At 54.8% G+C, this 25,001-nt stretch overlaps 1 protein-coding gene across 2 annotated transcripts in view; it reads right to left on the bottom strand.

The window, feature by feature from the left end:
• SZT2 (SZT2 subunit of KICSTOR complex) overlaps positions 1–25,001 on the bottom strand; it is a 230,787-nt gene that overhangs the window by 90,667 nt on the left and 115,119 nt on the right. For both annotated transcript variants that reach the window (XM_075320448.1, XM_075320449.1), the window contains 2 exons: positions 12,630–12,768; positions 12,417–12,516 (listed from right to left, as the gene is read on the bottom strand). In XM_075320448.1, the coding sequence (XP_075176563.1) occupies positions 12,417–12,516; positions 12,630–12,768 (239 nt within the window). The remainder of the gene's footprint in view (positions 1–12,416; positions 12,517–12,629; positions 12,769–25,001) is intronic.

The raw sequence follows: 25,001 nt of genomic DNA, 5'->3' as shown, positions 1-25,001 counted from the left end.
TTGACACGCCACCCGAGAAGGTGCCCTGACTAGGAGATCGTCTAAGTAGGGAATCACCGAGTGGCCCTGAGAGTGTAGGACCGCCACAACGGATGCCATGACTTTGGTGAAAACCCGTGGGGCTGTCGCCAGGCCGAAAGGCAATGCCACGAACTGAAGGTGTTCGTCCCCGATGGCAAAACGCAAGAAGCGTTGATGCTCGGGTGCGATCGGCACGTGGAGATAAGCATCCTTGATGTCGATCGATGCTAGGAAGTCTCCTTGTGACATCGAGGCGATGACCGAGCGGAGAGATTCCATCCGAAACCGTCTGGTGCTCAACATGTCTGTTGAGTAGTTTGAGGTCCAGAACGGGACGGAATGATCCGTCCTTTTTTGGCACCACGAACAAGTTGGAGTAAAAGCCGCGACCACGTTCCTGAGGGGGAACGGGGATCACAACTCCTTCTGTCTTCAGAGCGTCCACTGCCTGAAAAAGTGCGTCGGCCCGAGCGGGGGGCGGAGAGGTTCTGAAGAAACGAGTCGGAGGACGAGAGCTGAACTCTATCCTGTAACCGTGAGACAGAATGTCTCTCACCCATCGGTCTTGAACATGTGGCCACCAGGCGTCGCAAAAGCGGGGAGAGCCTGCCACCGACCGAGGATGCGGCTCGGGGATGCCGAGAGTCATGAGGAGGCCGCCTTGGAGGCAGTGCCTCCTGCGGCCTTTTGGGGGCGTGACTTGGACCGCCACGCATAGGAGTTCCTCTGGCCTTTCTCCGGCCTGCTGGACGAAGAGGATTGGTGCTTGGCGGAGGGACGAAAGGACCGAAACCTCGATTGTATTTTTCGTTGCTGAGGTCTCTTAGGTTTGGACTGGGGTAAGGAGGAGTCCTTTCCCTTGGATTCCTTAATAATCTCATCCAATCATTCGCCAAACAAGCGGTCGCCAGAAAACGGCAAACCGGTTAAGAACCTCTTGGAGGCAGAGTCTGCCTTCCATTCGCGCAGCCACATGGCCCTGCGGACAGCCACAGAGTTAGCGGATGCCACCGCTGTACGGCTAGCAGAGTCTAGGACTGCGTTCATGGCGTAGGAAGAAAAAGCTGACGCTTGAGAAGTCAGAGACGCAACCTGCGGAGCAGAATTACGTGTGACCGCATTAATCTCAGCCAGACAAGCTGAGATAGCTTGGAGTGCCCACACGGCTGCAAAGGCCGGGGCAAAAGACGCGCCCGTGGCTTCATAGATGGATTTCACCAGAAGCTCTATCTGCCTGTCAGTGGCATCCTTTAGCGATGAGCCATCTGCAACCGATACCACAGATCTAGCCGCCAGCCTAGAGACTGGAGGATCCACCTTGGGACATTGAGCCCAACCCTTAACTACTTCAGAGGGGAAGGGGTAACGCGTGTCAGTAAGGCGCTTAGTAAAGCGCTTGTCCGGAACCGCTCTGGGCTTCTGGACAGCATCTCTGAAGTTAGAGTGATCGAAAAACGCACTCCGTGTACGTTTGGGGAACCGAAACTGGTGTTTCTCCTGCTGAGAAGCCGACTCCTCTACAGGTGGAAGCGGGGGAGAGAGATCCAACACCTGGTTGATGGACGAGATGAAGGGAATTTTGTTACTTACCGTAAATTCCTTTTCTTCTAGCTCCAATTGGGAGACCCAGACGATTGGGTGTATAGCTACTGCCTCCGGAGGCCACACAAAGTATTACACTAAAAAGTGTAAGGCCCCTCCCCTTCTGCCTATACACCCCCCGTGGGATCACGGGCTGCTCAGTTTTAGTGCAAAAGCAAGAAGGAGGAAAGCCAATAACTGGTTAAACAAATTCAATCCGAAGGAACATCGGAGAACTGAAACCATTCAACATGAACAACATGTGTACCCGAACAAACCAAAAATCCCGAAGGAAACAGGGGCGGGTGCTGGGTCTCCCAATTGGAGCTAGAAGAAAAGGAATTTACGGTAAGTAACAAAATTCCCTTCTTCTTCGGCGCTCCATTGGGAGACCCAGACGATTGGGACGTCCAAAAGCAGTCCCTGGGTGGGTAAATTAATACCTCAAGTTTGGACTGTAAAAACAGCCCTTCCCTACATGGAGGCAACCGCCGCCTGCAGGACTCTTCTACTTAGGCTGGCATCCGCCTAAGCGTAGGCATGCACCTGATAACGCTTGGTGAAGGTGTGCAGACTCGCCCAGGTAGCCGCCTGGCACACCTGCTGAGCCGTAGCCTGGTGTCGTAAGCCCAGGACGCACCCACGGCTCTGGTAGAATGGGCCTTCAGCCCTGATGGAACCGGAAGCCCAGCAGAACGGTAGGCTTCAAGGATTGGTTCCTTGATCCATCGAGCCAGGGTGGATTTGGCAGCCTGCGACCCCTTGCGCTGACCAGTGACAAGGACAAAGAGTGCATCCGATCGGCGCAGGGGCGCCGTGCGGGAAATGTAGATTCTGAGTGCTCTTCACCAGATCCAACAATGCAAATCCATTTCATATCGATGAAATGGATAAGGACAAAAGGAAGGTAAGGAGATATCCTGATTGTGATGAAAAGGGGATACCACCTTAGGGAGAAACTCCGGAATCGGGCGCAGCACTACCTTGTCTTGGTGAAACACCAGGAAGGGAGCTTTGGATGACCGCGCTGCTAGCTCGGACACTCTCCGAAGAGACGTGACCGCTACCAGAAAGGCCACTTTCTGTGAAAGTCGAGAAAGTGAAACATCCCTCAGAGGCTCGAAGGGCGGCTTCTGGAGAGCAATTAGTACCCTGTTCAGATCCCATGGGTCTAACGGCCTCAGTACGGAGGGACAATGTGACAAAATCCCTGCAGGAACGTGCGTACCTGAGGAAGTCGTGCTAGGCGCTTCTGAAAGAATACAGACAGCGCTGGAACTTGTCCTTTAAGGGAGCCGAGCAACAAACCTGTTTCCCAACCAGATTGCAGGAAGGAAAGAAAAGTAGGCAATGCAAATGGCCAGGGAGACACTCCCTGAGCAGAGCCCTAAGGTAAGAATATCTTCCACGTCCAGTGGTAGATCTTGGCAGACGTCGGCTTCCTAGCCCGCCACATGGTGGCAATGACGTCATGAGATACTCCTGAAGACGCTAGGATCCAGGACTCAATGGCCACCCAGTCAGGTTCAGGGCCGTAGGATTCAGATGGAAAACGGCCCTTGGGACAGTAAGTTTGGCCGGTCTGGTAGTGCCCATGGCTGGCCGACCGTGAGATGCCACAGATCCGGGTACCACGACCTCCTCTGCCAGTCTGGGGCGACGAGGATGGCGCGGCAGCAATCGGAGCTGATCTTGCGTAGCACTCTGGGCAACAGTGCCAGAGGGGGAAACACATAGGGTAGCTGGAACTGCGACCCATCCTGAACTAAGGCGCCTGCCGCCAGAGCTCGTTGATCGTAAGACCACACCATGAAACTCGTGACCTTGGTGTTGTGCCTAGACGCCATTAGGTCGACGTCCGGCCTCCCCCGAAGGCCCCAGATTTCCTGAAACACGTCCGGGTGCAGAGACCATTCCCCTGCGTCCATACCCTGGCGACTGAGGAAGTCTGCTTCCCAGTTTTCTACGCCCGGGATGTGAACTGCGGATATGGTGGATGCTCTGTCTTCCACCCACATCAGAGTCCGCCGGACTTCTTGGGAGGCTTGCCGACTGCGTATTCTGCCTTGGTGGTTGATGTATGCTACCGCTGTGGAGTTGTCCGACTGAACTCGGATCTGTTTGCATTCCAGCCACTGCTGGAAGGCTTGCAGGGCAAGATACACTGCTTAGATTTCCAGAACATTGATCTGAAGGGTGGACTCCTGCTGAGTCCACGTACCCTGAGCCCTGTGGTGGAGAAAGACTATTCTCCACCCTGACAGACTCACGTCTGTCGTGACCACCGTCCAGGATGGGGGTAGGAAGGACCTTCCTTTTGACAATGAGGTGGGAAGAAGTCACCACTGAAGAGAGTCCTTGACCGTCTGAGAAAGGGAGACGTTCCTGTCTAGGGACGTCGACTTCCCATCGCTTTGGCGGAGAATGTCCCATTGAAGTGGACGCAGATGAAACTGCGCGAAAGGGACTGCCTCCATTGCTGCTACCATCTTCGCTAGGAAGTGCATGAGGCGTCTTAAGGGGTGTGACTGGCCTTGAAGGAGAGACTGCACCCCCGTCTGTAGTGAACGCTGTTTGTCCAGCGGAAGCTTCACTATCGCTGAGAGAGTATAAAACTCTATGCCAAGATATGTCAGTGATTGGGTCGGTGTCAGATTTAACTTTGAAAAGTTGATGATCCACCCGAAACTCTGGAGAGTCTCCAGCGCAACGTTCAGGCTGCGTTGGCATGCCTCTTGAGAGGGTGCCTTGACAAGTAGATCGTCCAAGTAAGGGATCACAGAGTGACCCTGAGAGTGCAGGACTGCTACCACTGCTGCCATGACCTTGGTGAAAACCCGTGGGGCTGTCGCCAGACCTAAGGGCAGGTCTACGAACTGAAGATGCTCGTCTTCTATAACGAATCGCAGCAAACGCTGGTGCTCTGGAGCAATCGGCACGTGGAGATAAGCATCCTGATGTCTCTTGATGCTAGGAAATCTCCTTGAGACCTTGAGGCAATGACGGAGCGGAGGGATTCCATCCGGAACCGCCTGGTTTACACTGCTTTTTGAGCAGTTTTAGGTCTAGAACGGAACGGAAGAGCCGTCCTTTTTTGGCACCACAACCAGATTGGAGTAAAAACAGTGACCTTGTTCCTGAAGAGGAACAGGGATTATCACTCCTTCTGCCTGCAGAAGAGCATCGGCTCGGTCGAGAGGTGGGGAAGTTCTGAAGAATCGAGCCGGCGGACGAGAACAAAACTCTATCCTGTACACGTGAGACAAAATGTCTCTCACCCACCGGTCTTTGACCTGTGGCAGCTAAATGCCGCCAAAGCGGGAGAGTCTGCCACTGACCGCGGATGCGGAGAGAGAGGGCTGAAAGTCATGAGGAAACCGCCTTGGTAGCTGTTCCTCCGGCTGCCTTCTTTGGGCGTGATTGAGCCCGCCAGGAGTCTGAGCCCCTCTGAGCCTTTTGAGTCCTTTTGGACTAGGAAAATTGGGACCAGCCCGAGCCTGGAAAGGACCGAAACGTCGACTGTCCTTCCTTGGGTTTTGTTTGATCTGGGCTGGTGTAAGGAAGAATCCTTACCCTTGGCCTGTTTAATGATTTCATCCAATCGCTCAGCCAACAGTCTGTCACCAGATAATGGCAAACTGGTTAAGCCCTTTTTGGAAGCAGGAGCGGCCTTCCATTCCCTTAACCCCAAGGGTCTGCGCAAAACCACGGAGTTGGCGTACGCCACCGGCGTACGGCTCGTAGAGTCCAGGACAGCATGAATAGCGTAAGTCGCAATGCATGCGAGGTTAAGGACGCCACCTGCGGCACAGATGTACGTGTGACAGTGTCTATCTGCGCAAGACCAGCTGAAATAGCTTGGAGTGCCCATACGGCTGCGAATGCCGGAGCAAACGACACGCCGATAGCTTCACAGACAGATTTCAACCAGAGGTCCATCTGTCTGTCAATGGCATCTTTAAGTGAAGTCCCATCTTCCACTGCAACTATGGAGGATGGCGCGGCGGAGAAAAGCTTGTCTGGATAAGCGTAGTGTTTCTGGACTGCTCCTCTGAGTCAGAGAGGCCCAAAAAGTACTGAATTTACGCTTGGGATACCTGAAATGGAATTTCTCCTGCTGAAGCTGCCTCCTCCACTGGAGGGGCTGAGGGAGAAATATCCACCAGTGTATTGATGGGCGCTATGAGATCATTCACCATGGCGTCCCATTAGGAGCATCCAGAATGAAAGCGGTCTCAGGATCAGAAACCTGATCAGCTACCTCATCATACAGAGAATCCTCTCGCTGAGACCCTGACCAGTGTGTGAAGTCGAGGGTCTCTCCCAGCGAGCTCGCTTAGGCTGTCTGGGACTGTCGTCCGTGTCAGAGCCTTCAGTCTGGGATGTATGGGACCCCCTTGGAGCACGGATTAGTTCCAACTGAGGGAGACCGGGGAGCCTTGATTCAACAATGCCCATGGTCTGAGTCACCGCCCTGGACTGCAAAGTTGCTAGAATTTTGTTCATAGTCCAAGACATTTTATCAGCAAAAAAACTGCAAACTCTGTCCTCTGGACAGTTTCACAGGTGGCCCTCTCTGGGCCACCACTAGCAGAGACTCTACCCATTAGGGGTTAGTGGAACCTGCCGGTAAAACAGCCTCACGTGCGGTACAGACAGCATAGAAAGCCTGTGCCTTGGCCCCCTTGCTCTATGCTGACGACATGCTGTTGTCTCCTCAGAGCTATCTAGGGGTATATCGCCAAGAAGCGACCGTACAGCCACAAGTCTCAGCCGCGCCGCAGCCTCCAGCGCGGCAGTTTCCCACAGATAAACTCACTCAGCTAAGCTGCAGTGAGTATAGTCCAAGCGCGCAGCGCTGTTGTCCTCGGCGCACTAACACGCCCAGCAATGCTGGCGTGTGTCTGTGTATGGTCTTGCAAATATAAGTACAAGGATAAAGTACACAAAAAAACACTGTGGCAATAGTGGGGTCAGCACCAAGGTGCTGCTTACCGCCCGCATAAGCGGGTAAGTGGTCGCCAGAATCCCTTCGCTGGGTCTCCCAGAGCATGTGTCCGTTCTCCAGCTTAGATTGCCTGCAGGAATGGCTGCCGGCGTCCTGTGAAGAGGGGCGGGCCGTGGGCGTGCCCCAGACAAGAGCGGGAAACTGGCGTCCCCCTGTGCCCAGTGAGAGGGCTGGAGTATGTAAATAAGACTCCAGCCCTCGGCGCTGATCATTGTACAGCGTCTCGCCCCTTCCCTGACTGGCAGGGTTGGGGGCGGGAACGAAACGTAACTAGGCCGCAAAAGCCGGGGACTAGATTTATAAGCGCTGCCGTCGTAAAAGCACGGCAGCGCGAAAGTCCCCGGCGCACCACAAGTCTCAGCCGCGCCGCAGCTTTCCCGACACATAAACTCACTCAGCTAAGCTGCAGTGAGTAAAGCCCAAGCGCGCAGCGCTACTGTCCCCGGCGCACTAACACACCCAGCAACGCTGGAGTGTGTCTGTGCATAGACTGTACGGGGACACAGAGTACCTTAACGTTGCAGGGCCTGTCCCTGACGATACTCCGCTCCATTCCAGCAGGATCTCCGGGTCTGTGGATGGAGCCCGGCCTCAGAGCCTGGAGGCCGGTAAGATCCCACTTCACCAGAGCCCTCAGGGAAATGGGGAAGGAAAGCAGCATGTGGGCTCCAGCCTCCGTACCCGCAATGGGTACCTCAACCTTAACAAACACCGCCGACAAGAGTGGGGTGAGAAGGGAGCATGCTGGGGGCCCTAGTATGGGCCCTCTTTTCTTCCATCCGACATAGTCAGCAGCTGCTGCTGACTAAAACAGTGGAGCTATGCGTGGATGTCTGACCTCCTTCGCACAAAGCTTGAAAACTGAGCAGCCCGTGATCCCACGGGGGGTGTATAGGCAGAAGGGGAGGGGCCTTACACTTTTTAGTGTAATACTTTGTGTGGCCTCCGGAGGCAGTAGCTATACACCCAATCGTCTGGGTCTCCCAATGGAGCGCCGAAGAAAAGATCATTTACTAAGGCGTCCCCTTCAGGTGTATCAAGGTTGAGGGCGACGTCAGGGTCAGAGCCCTGAGCTGCGACGTCCGCCTCGTCCTCCAGCGAGTCCTCAAGCTGGGAACCCGAGCAGCGTGAAGTATTCGGGGGAAGATTCCCAGCGAATCTAGCCTGTCTAGGACTGTGGTCCGGGCAGGAGTCCTCCACGTGAGACCTAGGGCCCAACCTGGGAGCACGCTGCGGTGCGGACCGAGAGGGGCCTGGAGGCGACGATCAAACAGGGGCCGGGGCCTGTGTAAGGACCGGTCTGGACTGCAAAGCTTCCAGCAGCTTGGCAGACCACTTGTCCATAGACTGAGCCATGGATTGTGAAAGTGACTCAGAGAGTCTCTCAGCAAAAGAGGCGAACTCTGTCCCTGCCGCCTGGACAGGGGGAGCAGGGGGGTCTACCTGAGCCGAGGGGCCCACTAGTGACCGAGGCTCCGGCTGAGCAAGCGAAACAGGGGTCGAGCATTGCTCACAGTGAGGGTAGGTGGAACCCGCAGGTAACATAGCCCCACAAGAGGTACAGGCCGCAAAAAAAAAAACCCTGTGCCTTAGCACCTTTGCTCCTTGTGGACGACATGCTGTTGTGTCCTAGGAGAGTGATCACTGAGGGTATATGGGAAAGGGTATACAGCCCGACCGAACAGAAATATATATATAAATACGTATCTATTCCGGCACCCTAGAGGGACCAGCACCGGGTGACCGGTGTGGCTTACCGACCGCTAAAAAGCGGAGTGTGTGTCCTCCAGATCCCCTGCCTTAGGTCTCCCAGAGCTGCAGAGCTCTTCCCTGAGAATCCTCCACCGGCAGAATGCCAAAAAATGGCTGCCGAAGCTCTCAGGGGAGGAGTGGAGCCGTGGGCGGCGCCAGGAAAGTGCGGGAATCTGGGGTCCCCACAGTGATCAGTGAGGGGGGAGGAAACATACAGGATGCTCCGGCCCTCACAGCCGACGTCAGGTCGGCCGTCCCGCCCTTACCCCTGACAGGCAGGCCCGGGGGCGGGATTTTTGCTACTAGGCCGCGATGAAGCCGGGGACTAAATTTAAGACCGTGCCCGACAAGCAGGCGCGGTCGGCGCGGAAGTCCGCCGGCCTTCTCAATTCAGCAGCTGCTGCAGCGTCCGGGAAGAAGGCACTCCCTGCACAGTCCCCATGGGGACACAGAGTACCTTATAGTTGCAGGGCCCGGTCCCTGAGGAAGAATAGACTCCGATCCGGCAGATTCCCACAGGGGCTGCGGAGGGAGCACGGTCCCAGTAAATGGATGACCGGTCAGGATCCCACTTCTCCCAGAGCCGCTAAGGGATGGGGAAGGAGACGGCATGAGGCTCCGGCCTTTGTACCCGCAATGGGTACCTCAACCTTAACAACACCGCCGACGTAGTGGGGTGAGAAGGGAACATGCCGGGGGCCCCGTGGGGGCCCTCTTTTCTTCCAACCGATATAAGCAATATGAGAATGCATGAGTGGATGTGTGCCTCCTTCCACACAAAGCATAAAACTGAGGAGCCAGTGATCCACGGGAGGGTGTATAGGCAGAGGGGAGGGGTTACACTTTTTTAAGTGTAATACTTTGTGTGGCCTCCGGAGGCAGAAGCTATACACCCCAATTGTCTGGGTCTCCCAATGGAGCGACAAAGAAAACTATAGGAAGCTTTCTAGAATGCAGCCCAGGAGCTGCAGAGGGGGGAAACTTTTAGGTTTATAGCTAAATTTCTGATGACAGGTTCACTTTAAAGGGGTTATCCGGCTTCTTTGACTTTTTTTTTTTATTTCCTTATTGGGCTACATTGGGGCAGGTAAGTAGATAGAGACCACTTACCTGCCCCGCTGTCAGCCCCTCTCCCCCGGCTCAGAGCGGTCATGTGACCGCTCCTGCCGCGATTTTGCTGCTTCCGGTCATTGCACGTCTACATGGGCAGGGCCATGTTGACATGCAAATGTGGAACAGCTTGTGCCTCCCTACTGGGCGGCTACAGTGCGAGGAGTCACCGCCCCCTTCCCTGCACCCTCCCACACATTCCCCCGCACCTCCAGTAACCTCCCCCTGCACTGCTGTGGGGTCCGTGACCTGGGGGCGGGGCCTGGCGGCAGCTGCCGTAGTGTCAGCTCCAGCACCGGGCCCCCTGCCCAGGATCGCACATTCAAATGTACCGGCATCACAGATCACCGATGCCGGTACATTTGAAAGTGCTGATGAGAAGTCACTGTCCCTCCCGCTGTCTGTGCGCTCGGCAGCACAGCGGTGACGTCACTACTGTGCTGAAGAGAGCACAGAGTGGACAGCGGACGAACGTGCAGGAGCGGCGGGGACCGAGGACGGATGAGTATGTACTCCACATGTGTTCCCGATGGGGATGGGGGGCGTTGCAGAGCCATGTGTGTGCGTGTACGGTGCAGAGCCATGCGTGTGCAGAGCCATGTGTACGGTGCAGAGCCATGTGTGTGCGTGTGCAGAGCCATGTGTGTACGGTGCAGAGCCATGTGTGTACGTGTACGGTGCAGAGCCATGCGTGTGCAGAGCCATGTGTACGGTGCAGAGCCATGTGTGTGCGTGTGCAGAGCCATGTGTGTGCGTGTGCAGAGCCATGTGTGTGCATGTACGGTGCAGAGCCATGCGTGTGCAGAGCCATGTGTACGGTGCAGAGCCATGTGTGTGCGTGTGCAGAGCCATGTGTGTACGGTGCAGAGCCATGTGTGTGCGTGTGCAGAGCCATGTGTGTGCGTGTGCAGAGCCATGTGTGTGCGCGTGTACGGTGCAGAGCCATGTGTGTGCAGAGCCATGTGTACGGTGCAGAGCCATGTGTGTGCGTGTGCAGAGCCATGTGTGCGTGTACGGTGCAGAGCCATGCGTGTGCAGAGCCATGTGTACGGTGCAGAGCCATGTGTGTACGGTGCAGAGCCATGTGCGTACGGTGCAGAGCCATGTGTGTGCGTGTACGGTGCAGAGCCATGCGTGTGCAGAACCATGTGTACGGTGCAGAGCCATGTGTGTGCGTATGCAGAGCCATGTGTGTGCGTGTGCAGAGCCATGTGTGTACGGTGCAGAGCCATGTGTGTGCGGTGCAGAGCCATGTGTGTGCGGTGCAGATCCATGTGTGTGCGGTGCAGAGCCATGTGTGTGTGTGTACGGTGCAGAGCCATGTGTGTGCGTGTACGGTGCAGAGCCATGTGTGTGCGTGTGCAGAGCCATATGTGTGCGGTGCAGAGCCATATGTGGGGCTGTTCTTTGCAATGCTGTAGTGATACCAGGTCAGGTGCTGGGGAAGAATATACTGACAGGGACTGTGTGTGCAGGGGGCGGGCAGAGGGTGGGGCTGGACACTGAGGCTGGGCGGTGACAGCTCTGACTGAGGTTTTGCACAGGAAGTTATGTTTGCTGGATCTGAATGTAAACAAAGCTGCAGAGAATGAAGGGATAATTCAAGAGGAACAAAAGTTAGAAAACAAAAAATAACAATGTAGGTGTGATTTATATGACAATACAGCACAGATAAACTCAAAAATTTTTGTTAAGCTAATGTCGGACAACTCCTTTAAACATTTCACACCATTTGACTTATACATGCTTTTTAATTTCCCTTTTTCTTTCAAATCTTGTTCACAAATTTGTCTAAATTTGTGTTAGTGATTGCTTCACCTTTGCCATAATCCATCCACCACACAGGTGCGGCATATCGAAATGCTGATTGAACCGCATGATTATTGCACAATGGCCAAAATAAAAGGTCACTCTAAAATGTGCAGTTTTACAGTATTGGTAGGGTTCGGAGGGGGTTGCACTGTGACGACTCAGCGCTTGGCCATTTGGATGGGAGGTGAATTGTTCTTAATTTGGCTGGACATATGTTTCCTTTGTTTGTGAAATCAAGAAGTTAGCTATTGTCTCATGTCAGACTAATCGGAGCCCTACTGTCTGTAAATGTGAATTGCCTCAGGCGTTCTGACTACATAATTAAGTGGAAAATTATGCAGTTGGATTGAACTAGCCACCAATGTGAGATCAGCTATCGCCACCAATCCTGTAAGAGAACTGAGGGGTGTAAAAGGGCTTTGCTTCTGTCACCAGAGTGTTAATCTACATGACCTCAGCCGAGGAGCTTCGGTTCCAGCTGGAGGATCACAGAACTGCTTCAAGATTCAATCTACATGACTTCAGCCTAGGATTTACAGTTCCAGCTGGAGGATCACTTAACCGCTTCACTGCTCAAAGCTGAGCTCACGAAATCACTTGGAAAACTCAGGTTGGGTTAATTCGGTCGCCTGGCTACATATCTTGCTATGCCCAGTCAGCCTCCTAAGCTTGCCGCAATCTACTCTCCGTGGGTGCTCGCCAAACGCAGGGTGCTGTTAGCTGGGACAATTGGCCCTGGAAGCCCCGAGCACAAAGATGCTAATCCCTGGTGGGCCAGTGGAAGAGTGAGACTGTCGCTTGTACCATCTTGTGTTCTTGCTGGGAATGTACAATATGGTTTTGCCTGTTGGTGAATCAGTAAACTCTTACCAATGTGTTGTTCCCTCACCCTCTGTTGTCTGAGTAGTGTACTTCCCACGGGGAAAGAGTGTGGGCGTTCATTGGGATGAGCCCTGATACATGCGGCGTTTCTGAAGACAGCCAGGCCACCGGACGAGAGCACCCACTGACCCTCCTGTCTCCACAACCACCCTTTGCCTCAGACCTTTTTCGCATGAACAGTTGATCAGGTTATTGATTAACAAAAAAAAAACAAAAACAAAAAATAAACCCCTTGTGTCTGCTCCATTACCTGGTTGACCACTCGGCAGATCTCCCCCACCTTCCTCACCACCAGCTCATGCAGTCGCTGACTCTCTCCCACTTCATCCACTTCTTGAGCAGCCACAGCACTAGAAGCGGAAGAAAAAAGAAAAAAAAATGTAAAATAAGGACAGACAACAAACGATGGGGAGGAGAATAGCACAACATCCAAACTGTATGTACGCAACAGGGGATGGGGTACCTGGCGTGAGTGCAAACTTCCACCCGGTCCTGGTGAACCTTCACAATCAGCCAAAACTTTGGCATGACTGGACAGCGCGAGTCCTGATCAGTGATGAGGGCATCTTCACACTCCGAGTCACTGCTGCCGGCGTCATACCCTGTCAGAGGACAAAGAATCAGGAATAAGAGGGCATGTCTGGTTATGAGAGAACATTTCCAACGTCATGGCGATGAGCGGGCACTGCCATGCTCGGGACGTCAGTACTCGTAACTAGTGATGAGCGGGCACTACCATGTTCAGGTGCTCGGTACTGGTAACTAATGATGAGCGGGCACTACCATGCTCGGGTGCTCAGTACTGGTAACTAGTGACGAGCGGGCACTACCATGCACGGGTGCTCAGTACTGGTAACTAGTGATGAGCGGGCACTACCATGCTCGGGTGCTTTGTATTCGTAACTATTGATGAGTGGGCACTACCATGCTCGGGTGCTCTGTACTAGTAACTAGTGATGAGCGGGCACTACCATGCTTGGGTGCTCTGTACTAGTAACTAGTGATGAGCGGGCACTACAATGCTCAGGTGCTTGGTACTCGTAACTAGTGATGACTGGGCACTACCATGCTCGGGTGCTCAGTACTTGTAATGAGCAGCTGGATACTAAAAAGAGAATTTTGTTTACTTACCGTAAATTCTTTTTCTTATAGTTCCGACATGGGAGACCCAGACCATGGGTGTATAGCTTCTGCCTCCGGAGGACACACAAAGTACTACACTAAAAAGTGTAGCTCCTCCCTCCTAGCATATACACCCCCTGGATCACCAAATACAGCCAGTTTAGTGCAAAAGCTGAAGGAGGACATCCACCCACAAGTAAAAACAGAGCAAAACCCGGAACAACCGGAGCCTCTGTCTACAATAATAGCCGGTGAAAACACACGGAACAAGAAAACTGCCAACAGCCAAAGGGAGGGTGCTGGGTCTCCCATGTCGGAACTATAAGAAAAATAATTTACGGTAAGTAAACAAAGAAGGGAATTTTGTTTACTTACCGTAAATTCCTTTTCTTCTAGCTCCTATTGGGAGACCCAGACAATTGGGTGTATAGCTTCTGCCTCCGGAGGCCACACAAAGTATTACACTTTAAAAAGTGTAACCCCTCCCCTCTGCCTATACACCCTCCCGTGCATCACGGGCTCCTCAGTTTTGGTGCAAAAGCAGGAAGGAGGAAACTTATAAATTGGTCTAAGGTAAATTCAATCCGAAGGATGTTCGGAGAACTGAAACATGAACCAAAAGAACAATTCAACATGAACAACATGTGTACACAAAAGAACAACAGCCCGAAGGGAACAGGGGCGGGTGCTGGGTCTCCCAATAGGAGCTAGAAGAAAAGGAATTTACGGTAAGTAAACAAAATTCCCTTCTTCTTTGTCGCTCCATTGGGAGACCCAGACAATTGGGACGTTCAAAAGCAGTCCCTGGGTGGGTAAAAGAATACCTCGATAAAAAGAGCCGAAACGGCCCCCTCTTACAGGTGGGCAACCGCCTCCTGCAGGACTCGCCTACCTAGACTGGCATCTGCCGAAGCATAGGTATGCACCTGATAGTGTTTCGTGAAAGTGTGCAGACTAGACCAGGTAGCTGCCTGACACACCTGCTGAGCCGTAGCCCGGTGCCACAATGCCCAGGACGCACCCACGGCTCTGGTAGAATGGGCTTTCAGCCCTGAAGGAAGCGGAAGCCCAGAAGAACGGTAGGCTTCAAGAATCGGTTCCTTGATCCACCGAGCCAAGGTTGACTTGGAAGCCTGCGAGCCCTTACGCTGGCCAGCGACAAGGACAAAGAGCGCATCTGAACGACGCAGGGGCGCCGTGCAAGACACGTAGAAACGGAGTGCTCTCACCAGATCCAAAGAGTGCAAATCCTTTTCACATTGGTGAATTGGATTAGGGCAAAATGAAGGTAAGGAGATATCCTGATTGAGATGAAAAGGGGATACCACCTTAGGGAGAAATTCCGGGACAGGACGCAGAACCACCTTATCCTGGTGAAAAACCAGGAAGGGGGCTTTGCATGACAGCGCTGCAAGCTCCGACACTCTTCGGAGTGATGTAACTGCCACTAGAAATGCCACCTTCTGCGAAAGACGTGATAAAGAGACATCCCGCAGCGGTTCGAAAGGTGGTTTCTGAAGAGTCGTTAGCACCCTGTTAAGGTCCCAGGGTTCCAGCGGACGCTTGTAAGGTGGGACTATGTGGCAAACTCCCTGCAGGAACGTGCGGACCTGCGGAAGCCTGGCCAGGCGCTTTTGAAAAAATACGGAGAGCGCCGATACTCGTCCCTTGAGAGAGCCAAGTGACAAACCCTTGTCCATTCCAGATTGGAGGAAGGAAAGAAAAGTGGGTAAGGCAAACGGCCAGGGAGAAAAACCATTATCAGAGCACCAGGATAAGAAGATCCGCCAAGATCTGTAATAGATCTTGGCGGACGTTGGTTTCCTGGCCTGTCTCATAGTGGCAATGACATCCTGCGATAATCCTGAAGACGCTAGGAGCCAGGACTCAATGGCCACACAGTCAGGTTGAGGGCCACGGAATTCAGATGGAAAAACGGCCCTTGTGACAGCAAGTCTGGGCGGTCTGGAAGCGCCCACGGTTGACCCACCGTGAGATGCCAAAGATCCGGGTACCACGATCGCCTCGGCCAATCTGGAGCGACGAGAATGGCGCGACGACAGTCTGACCTGATCTTGAGTAACACTCTGGGCAGCATCGCCAGAGGAGGAAATACATAAGGCAGTCGAAACTGCGACCAATCCTGAACTAATGCGTCCGCCGCCAGAGCTCTGTGATCCTGAGACCGTGCCATGAAGGCCGGGACCTTGTTGTTGTGTCGTGACGCCATAAGATCGACGTCCGGAGTTCCCCAGCGGCGACAGATCTCTCGAAGCACGTCTGGGTGAAGAGACCATTCCCCCGCGTCCATGCCCTGACGACTGAGAAAATCTGCTTCCCAATTTTCCACGCCCGGGATGTAAACTGCGGAGATCGTGGAGGCTGTGGCTTCAACCCACTGCAGAATCCGCCGGACTTCCTGGAAGGCCTGACGACTTTGCGTGCCGCCCTGATGGTTGATGTATGCGACGGCAGTGGCGTTGTCCGACTGTATACGGATCTGTCTGCCCTCCAGCCACCGATAGAAGGCCAATAAGGCTAGATACACTGCCCTTATCTCCAGAACATTGATCTGAAGGGAGGACTCTACCGGAGTCCAGGTTCCCTGAGCCCTGTGGTGGAGGAAAACCGCTCCCCACCCTGACAGGCTCGCGTTCGTGGTGACCACAGCCCAGGTTGGGGGTAGGAAGGATTTTCCTTGCGATAGAGAATTGGGAAGGAGCCACCACTGAAGAGACGTCCTGGTTGCAAGGGACAGAGAGACGTTCCTGACTAGGGAAGTCGACCTCCTGTCCCATTTGCGGAGAATGTCCCATTGGAGTGGCCGCAGATGGAATTGCGCGAACGGCACTGCCTCCATCGCTGCCACCATCTTCCCCAGGAAGTGCATGAGGCGCCTCAAGGGGTATGAGTGACCCCGAAGAAGAGATTGCACCCCTGCTTGTAGAGAAAGCGGTTTGTCCAGCGGTAGCTTGACTACCGCTGACTGTGTATGAAACTCCATCCCGAGGTAAGTCAGTGATTGGGTCGGTGTCAACTGGGATTTGGGGAAGTTGATTATCCACCCGAACCGCTGGAGAGTCGCCAGAGCGACTGTAAGGCTGTGTTGACACGCCACCCGAGAAGGTGCCCTGACTAGGAGATCGTCTAAGTAGGGAATCACCGAGTGGCCCTGAGAGTGAAGGACCGCCACAACGGATGCCATAACTTTGGTGAACACCCGTGGGGCTGTCGCCAGGCCGAAAGGCAATGCCACGAACTGAAGGTGTTCGTCCCCGATGGCGAAACGCAAGAAGCGTTGATGCTCGGGTGCGATCGGCACGTGGAGATAAGCATCCTTGATGTCGATCGATGCTAGGAAGTCTTGTGACATCGAGGCGATGACCGAGCGGAGAGATTCCATCCGAAACCGTCTGGTGCTCACATGTCTGTTGAGCAGTTTGAGGTCCAGAACGGGGCGGAAAGATCCATCCTTCTTTGGCACCACGAACAAGTTGGAGTAAAAGCCGCGACCTTGTTCCTGAGGGGGAACAGGGATCACAACTCCCTCTGTCTTCAGAGCGTCCACTGCCTGAAAAAGTGCTTCGGCCCGAGCGGGGGGCGGAGAGGTTCTGAAGAACCGAGTCTGAGGACGAGAGCTGAACTCTATCCTGTAACCGTGAGACAGAATGTCTCTCACCCATCGGTCTTGAACGTGTGGCCACCAGGCGTCGCAAAAGCGGGAGAGCCTGCCACCAACCGAGGATGCGGTTCGGGGATGCCGAGAGTCATGAGGAAGCCGCCTTGGAGGCAGCGCCTCCGGCGGCCTTTTGGGGGCGTGACTTAGACCGCCACGCATAGGAGTTCCTCTGGCCTTTCTCCGGCCTGCTGGATGAAGAGGATTGGGGCTTGGCGGAGGGACGAAAGGACCGAAACCTCGATTGGACTTTCCGTTGCTGAGGTCTCTTAGGTTTGGACTGGGGTAAGGAAGAGTCCTTTCCCTTGGATTCCTTAATAATCTCATCCAATCGTTCGCCAAACAATCGGTCGCCAGAAAACGGCAAACCGGTTAAGAACCTCTTGGAGGCAGAGTCTGCTTTCCATTCGCGCAGCCACATGGCCCTGCGGACTGCCACAGAATTAGCGGATGCCACCGCTGTACGGCTAGCAGAGTCTAGGACTGCGTTCATGGCGTAGGAAGAAAAAGCTGACGCTTGAGAAGTCAGAGACGCAACCTGCGGAGCAGAATTACGTGTGACAGCATTAATCTCAGCCAGACAAGCTGAGATAGCTTGGAGTGCCCACACGGCTGCAAAAGCTGGGGCAAAAGACGCACCCGTGGCTTCATAGATGGATTTCACCAGGAGCTCTATCTGCCTGTCAGTGGCATCTTTTAGCGATGAGCCATCTGCAACCGAAACCACAGATCTAGCCGCTAATCTAGAGACTGGAGGATCCACCTTGGGACACTGAGCCCAACCCTTAACTACGTCAGAAGGGAAGGGGTAACGTGTGTCAGTAAGGCGCTTAGTAAAGCGCTTGTCCGGAACCGCTCTGGGCTTCTGGACAGCATCTCTGAAGTTAGAGTGATCAAAAAACGCACTGCGTGTACGTTTGGGGAACCGAAACTGGTGTTTCTCCTGCTGAGAAGCCGACTCCTCTACAGGTGGAGGCGGGGGAGACAGATCTAACACCTGGTTGATGGACGAGATAAGATCATTTACTTCAGGTGTATCAAGATTGAGTGCAAAGTCAGGTTCAGAGCCCTGAGCTGCGACGTCCGCCTCGTCCTCCAGAGAGTCCTCAAGCTGGGAACCCGAGCAGCGTGAAGAAGTCGGGGAAGATTCCCAGCGGGCCCGCTTAGTCTGTCTGGGACTGTGTTCCGGGCAGGATTCCTCCGCGTGGGACCTAGGGCCCAACCTGGGAGCGCGCTGCGGCGCGGAGCGAGAGGGGCCCGGAGGCGACGAGCTAACGGGGACCGGGGCCTGTGTAAGGACCGGTCTGGACTGCAAAGCTTCCAGCAGCTTGGCAGACCATTGTCCATAGACTGAGCCATGGATTGTGAAAGTGACTCAGAGTTTCTCAGCAAACGCAGCAAACTCTGTCCCTGCCGCCTGGACAGGGGGAGCCAGTGGGTCTACATGAGCCGAGGGGTCCACTAGTGACCTAGGCTCCGGCTGAGCAAGCGAAACAGGGGTCGAGCATTGCTCACAGTGAGGGTAGGTGGAACCCGCAGGTAACATAGCCCTACAAGAGGTACAGGTCGCAAAAAAACCCTGTGCCTTAGCACCTTTGCTCCTTGTGGACGACATGCTGTTGTGTCCTAGGAGAGTGATCACTGAGGGTATATGGGAAAGGGTATACAGCCCGACCGAACAGAAATATGCATATAAACACGTATCTATTCCGGCACCCTGGGGGGGGACTAGCACCGGGTGACCGGTGTGGCTTACCGACCGCTAAAAAGCGGAGTGTGTGTCCTCCAGATTCCCTGCCTTAGGTCTCCCAGAGCTGCAGAGCTCTTCTCAGATAATCCTCCACCGGCAGAATGCCAAAAAACATGGCTGCCGGAGCTCTCAGGGGAGGAGTGGAGCCGTGGGCGGTGCTAGAAAAGTGCAGGAATCTGGGGTCCCCACAGTGATCAGTGAGGGGGGAGGACACATCGAGGATGTTCCTGCCCTCACAGCCGACATCAGGCCGGCCGTCCCGCCCTTATTCCTGACAGGCAGGTCCGGGGGCGGGATTTTTGCTACTAGGCCGCGATGAAGCCGGGGACTAAATTTAAAAACCGCGGCCGACAAGCAGGCGCGGTCGGCGCGGAAGTCCCCCGGTCTTCACAAATCAGCAGCTGCTGTAGCGTCCGGGAAGCAGGCGCTCCATGCACAGTCCCCATGGGGACACAGAGTACCTTATAGATGCAGGGCCCGGTCCCTGAGGATAAATAGACTCCTGTCCAGCAGATTCCCACAGGGGCTGCGGAGGGAGCCCGGTCCCAGTGAATGGATGACCGGTCAGGATCCCACTTCTCCCAGAGCCACTAAGGGATGGTGAAGGAAAACGGCATGAGGCTCCGGCCTTTGTACCCGCAATGGGTACCTCAACCTTAACAGCACCGCCGACATAGTGGGGTGAGAAGGGAACATGCCGGGGGCCCCGTGGGGGTCCTCTTTTCTTCCAACCGATATAACTAATCTGAGAATGCATGAGTGGATGTGTGCCTCCTTCCACACAAAGCATAAAACTGAGGAGCCCGTGATGCACGGGAGGGTGTATAGGCAGAGGGGAGGGGTTACACTTTTAAAGTGTAATACTTTGTGTGGCCTCCGGAGGCAGAAGCTATACACCCAATTGTCTGGGTCTCCCAATGGAGCGACAAAGAAATTCTCTTTTTCTTCATCGTTCCTTATGGGAGACCCAGACCATGGGACGTCTCAAAGCAGTCCATGGGTGGGAATAAACAGAAAACTGAGAAGTAGGCAAAACCTAACTTCACAAATGGGCGACAGCAGCCTGAAGGATGCGTCTGCCCAAGCTCGCATCTGCCGAAGCATGAGCATGCACTTGGTAGTGCTTCGAAAAAGTATGTAGACTGCACCAAGTGGCAGCCTGACAGACCTGCTGAGCCGTAGCCTGGTGTCCGAAAGCCCAAGAGGCACCGACAGCTCTGGTCAAGTGTGCCTTGATCCCCGGCGGGGGAGGCACATGAGTACACTGGTAGGCATCGGAAAAGACCGACCCAATCCAACGAGGTAGGGTCGGCTTAGAAGCCGAGAGGCCCTTACGCCGACCAGTGGTCAGCACAGAGGAGAGGTGCACCGCCTAAGAGCAGCGGTGCGAAACACATAGATCCGGAGCGCCCGCACCAGATCCAGAGAATGCAACGCCTTTTCAAAGCGATGAACAGGAGCCGACCAAAAGGAAGGCAGGGAAATGTCCCGGTTAAGGTGGAAGGAGAAACCACCTGTCACAAACCACCGGGGGGGTCACTCAGAAATCCCCCGCGCTGGCTACCAGTACGTCACAATCGGGGGGTAACAAGTGGGGGTCACCCCTCCTTTATACCTCCCGACCGACAGACAGAGCACGTGACGCGCTCTCTAGCGCCCCTCTTATAGTCAGGCCAATTATGGAATTGCCCGACAATAAGCAAGGAGGCCGCTATACTACTTATGCCGATTATTGAAGGGTCCCCGGTGAGAGTAGGGTATATATTCCCCCGACCTCCGCGGGCGGAATATATAAAACCTCCCCGAATCTCACTGGCCTCCCCACAATAATCCTTGGCACAACTCGCTGCCACCAACCGCTTCACGGTAACTATTAGCCGAACACACAGACGTGGGATTCAAGATCGAGATAACAGAACAGCCCAAGATTAATTATATAATTTAATCAGCCTAAAGCCACACTAGAAACTACAATATATACAATAGGGAATCTACAGAATATACATATGTCAGAGTACAGTTACAGATAAAGCTTGGTTTACAAACAGGTATGCAATTCAATCAGTTACCTTGTGCGTCTGGCCACAGGGGGGCGCTGTAGACCAGGTTTCCAGGAACTCCCACAGATGTTTCCTACACGTGACCCCCAGCGAAAGAACCCTGGAAAATGGCCGAAGTAGGGTTATCAACCTGGGCAAATCCAGGTCCCCTCCTACCTTAGTGACCTCAGAGGGAGCACTGCTCCACCCCTGGCTGGAGTTATGGACAAAATCCACAACATGGATATGGCCATAACTTGGCCTGGGAGCGTCGTAGGCGGACGCCAATGCTCTCATTGTGACAGTTATGAATTTAGCTACAGAATGAGAGGACTCATGACTCGTCTACTAGTTCCACATTGGCTGATATCACGCCTGGGGTATTTCCCAAGCTCCCGCTCCCATAAAAAGGGTGTGCCAGCATCGTCCGCATGCGGAGACACCATTTTTATGGTTGCCATATTTATCGGAAATATGGCTTGCGAGATATGAACCATTTTTTACTGGAGTCGTTCTGTCTGGATACTTCCAAGCTTGCTAATTAGATAGCAGCTCCTACCACAGGGTCACGGCAGGGAGTCCTCCTGTGTCCATTGTTCCCACATCATCTCATCTCCATATCACAGGAGATGGCCATGGAGGTGTAACACCTTCACAGATGCTGGACATTGAGAACAAGAAGGGAGGGGGGCACTGCCAGGGAGTGATGAGCGATTATGACTGGAAGTCATAATTCATCTTCATATCCCGGGATTTGCCTCACACCTCCCCCCTTTTGAGGGCGCTAGGGGGCAGCACACTCCGGTGTTCCCCCGTGCGCCCGTCCGCGACCTCTCCTTGTCGGGACAGCCCGTCTGCGTTACCGTGGTCACGGCCCCTTTTGTGGCGAATGGTGAAGTTGTATTGCTGGAGCGCAAGGCTCCATCGCAACAATCGCCCATTCGTCCCAGAGACGGTGTGCAACCAGCTGAGGGGATTGTGGTCCGTCTCCACGATGAAGTGGCGCCCGTATAGATAGGGTTGCAGACGCTGCAGGGCCCACACTATGGCCAGGCACTCCTTCTCCATCGTGGAATAGGCCACTTCCCTTGGTAACAGCTTCCTGCTCAGGTACAAGACTGGGTGCTCTTGGCTCGCAGAGTCCGCCTGGCTGAGCACCGCACCGAGGCCGAAGTCACTGGCGTCGGTCTGTACTACAAACGGCCGCGTGAAGTCGGCTGCCTGTAGCACGGGCGGGCTGGACAGGGCGTCCTTTAGGGCCTGGAAGGCTGTCTCGCAGTCCATTGTCCAATCGACTGCAGAGGGCAGCTTCTTCTTGGTGAGGTCCGTCAAGGGCTTTGCCAGGCTTCTATAGCGTGGAACAAACCTCCTATAGTACCCGGCGGTCCCCAAGAAGGACATCACCTGCTTCTTGGTCCTGGGGGTGGGCCAGGATGCGATGGCCTCCACTTTCTCAGGCTCGGGCTTCAGTGTTCTCCCGCCTACCCGGTGACCGAGGTACTGGACCTCGCTCATGGCCAGCTGACACTTTCCCGGCTTGATGGTCAAACCTGCCCGGTGGATCCGCCTGAGCACCTGTGCTAGATGCTCTAGGTGGTCCTCCCAGGTGGGACTGAAGACGGCAAGGTCATCCAGGTACGCGGCCGCGTACCCTTCAAGTCCCTTGAGCAGGGTGTTGACCATCCGCTGGAAGGTGGCAGGGGCATTCCTCATCCCGAATGGCATCACCGTGGACTCGTACAGTCCAAATGGGGTAATAAAGGCAGAGCGTTCCCTGGCCTTGCGAGTCAGGGGGATCTGCCAATATCCCCGGCTCAGATCCATGATGGTCAGGTACTGAGCCCCGGCCAACTGATCGAGCAGGTCATCGATGCGTGGCATTGGGTACGCATCGGCGACCGTGACAGCATTGAGCCCCCTGTAGTCCACGCAGAACCGAGTGGTTCGGTCCTTCTTAGGGACGAGGACTACAGGCGAGGCCCAAGCGCTGTTGGATGCCTGGATCACCCCCAGCTTCAGCATCTCGTCAATCTCCTGGCGCATGTGTTGCTGCACCTCCAGGGAGACCCGATATGCTGAACGCCGGATCGGGGGATGATCCCCAGTGTCCACGTGATGGACAGCCAAGTTAGTTCTTCCGGGCTGGTTGGTAAACAACCCCCGGAAGGGGTGTAGGGTGGCCCACAGCTGGGACCGTTGGTCCTCCAGGAGCTGGTGGCCAACCTCCACATCCTCAATGGATCCGCCTGCCCTAACCTGGGCTAGCATATCCAAGAGGGTCTCCGCTTCTCCCTCCTCGGGCAGGTTGCACACGGGGAGCGCACATGCCTCCCGCTCATGATGTGCCTTCATCATGTTCACATGGAAGGGCTTCCGCCTTCCACGGGCAGGGTCCAGGGTGACCAGGTACGTCACAGGGTTGAGCTGCTGGTACACGAGGTATGGGCCTTCCCAGGCTGCCTGAAGCTTGTCCTGTGGTACGGGGACCAGTACCCACACCTTTTGACCCACTTGGTAGGTCCTCTCACAAGCGTTCTGGTCGTACCAACGCTTCTGATCGGCCTGGGCTTGAGCCATATTGTCGTGTACCAGTTGCGTCAAGGCCTGCATTTTGTCCCGGAAGCGCACGACATACTCGATAACCGACACTCCAGGGGTGGCCAAATCCCCTTCCCAAGCCTCTTTCACCAGAGCCAGGGGGCCCCGCACACGTCGCCCGTACAGGAGCTCAAACGGTGAGAATCCTGTTGAGGCCTGTGGAACCTCCCGGTAAGCAAATAACAGGTGTGGGAGATACCGCTCCCAGTCACGCCCATGGGAGTCGACCAACATCTTAAGCATCTGCTTTAAGGTGCCATTAAACCGCTCGCACAGGCCATTAGTCTGTGGATGGTACGGGCTGGCCACCAGATGTCGCACCTGGACCTGCTTACAGAGGGCCTCCATCAGCTGGGACATGAATTGGGTCCCCCGGTCAGTGAGCATTTCCTGGGGAAAACCCACTCGGGAGAAAATCTCCAGCAATGCGGTGGCCACCTTGTCAGCCCGAATGGACGACAAGGCCACTGCTTCTGGGTACCGGGTGGCATAGTCCACTACCGTCAGTATGAAGCGTTTCCCGGAGCTGCTGGGGATGGCCAGCGGGCCGACCAGATCCACAGCCACCCTCCTGAAAGGCTCATCGATGATTGGCAGAGATACTAGTGGGGCTTTGGGGTGTGGCCCCGCCTTCCCCACTCTCTGACAGGTTTCACACGAACGGCAGTAGGCAGCCACATCGGCCCCCATTTTTGGCCAGTAGAAATGCTGGTTTAACCTGGCCTTGGTCTTAGCGATCCCTAGGTGTCCGGCCATCGGAATCTCATGTGCGATCCGCAACAACTCCGTCCGGAACGGATAGGGTACCACCAACTGTCGGTCCCTGGGCCACGCCTCCGGTGAACCCTGCTGGACCGTGGCCCGGTACAGCCGTCCTTGGTCCCAGACCACTCGCTCCGGGTCCGAGTCCGAGGGAGGCTGTGCCGCCTGCTCCTTAAGAGCTTTCAGGCTGTCGTCAGCTTCTAACGCTGCCTGAAACCCCTGACTAGATGTGGCCAGAATCGACGAGACTGTCACATCTTCGGTCAGTACCCCGGGACCTGTGTCCTGGCCTCCGCCTGACTCGGCTGCCACTTGGTCAGAAGGGGAAGAGCTATCGGACCTCCGGGAGGCCCCTTGGCTTCCAGCACTCCCACTGCGGGTGACAGCGGCCACAGCCGCTGCGACCGTGGGTCGTGCCTGCTCCTCCTCCGTTCCTGACCAAGTCGCCGGTTCAGGCAGACCTACCTGGCTTCCTGACACCCCGGTTGTGGGGGAACCATGCACCGAGATCTTACCTGGGAGCACTTCCGCTCCGGGACCGGCCCCAATCTCACCTGCCTGTTCCCCTCCTGCAGCAACAGAACCCCGCTGTGAAATCTTTGGGGACCCCACATTTGCTGTGGTAGCCCCCACCCCACACACTGGTCCTCCCCCTGCAGCACCCTGCTCTCTGCTTATCCCTGCAGAGGGCAACAGATCCCAGCTCACTGGCTGGTTACTTGTAGAGGCATTGTCACACCTTTCTCTGACCCCCTCCCCTGTCACAGCTGCAGCTGAGTGTGTGTCTATGGTGTCTATGCAAGCAGAAATATCAGAGTTCACTCCCTCCTCCCTTACATCATTCATAGATAACACATTAACATTGTTAGGAGTCATGTCAGTACGGGC

Source organism: Anomaloglossus baeobatrachus, chromosome 8 (assembly GCF_048569485.1).
Source record: "Anomaloglossus baeobatrachus isolate aAnoBae1 chromosome 8, aAnoBae1.hap1, whole genome shotgun sequence".
In the NCBI taxonomy this organism is placed as follows: Eukaryota; Metazoa; Chordata; class Amphibia; order Anura; family Aromobatidae; genus Anomaloglossus; species Anomaloglossus baeobatrachus.
Note: the sequence above shows the minus strand (reverse complement) of the source record. Positions and strands in the feature narration are given on the sequence as shown.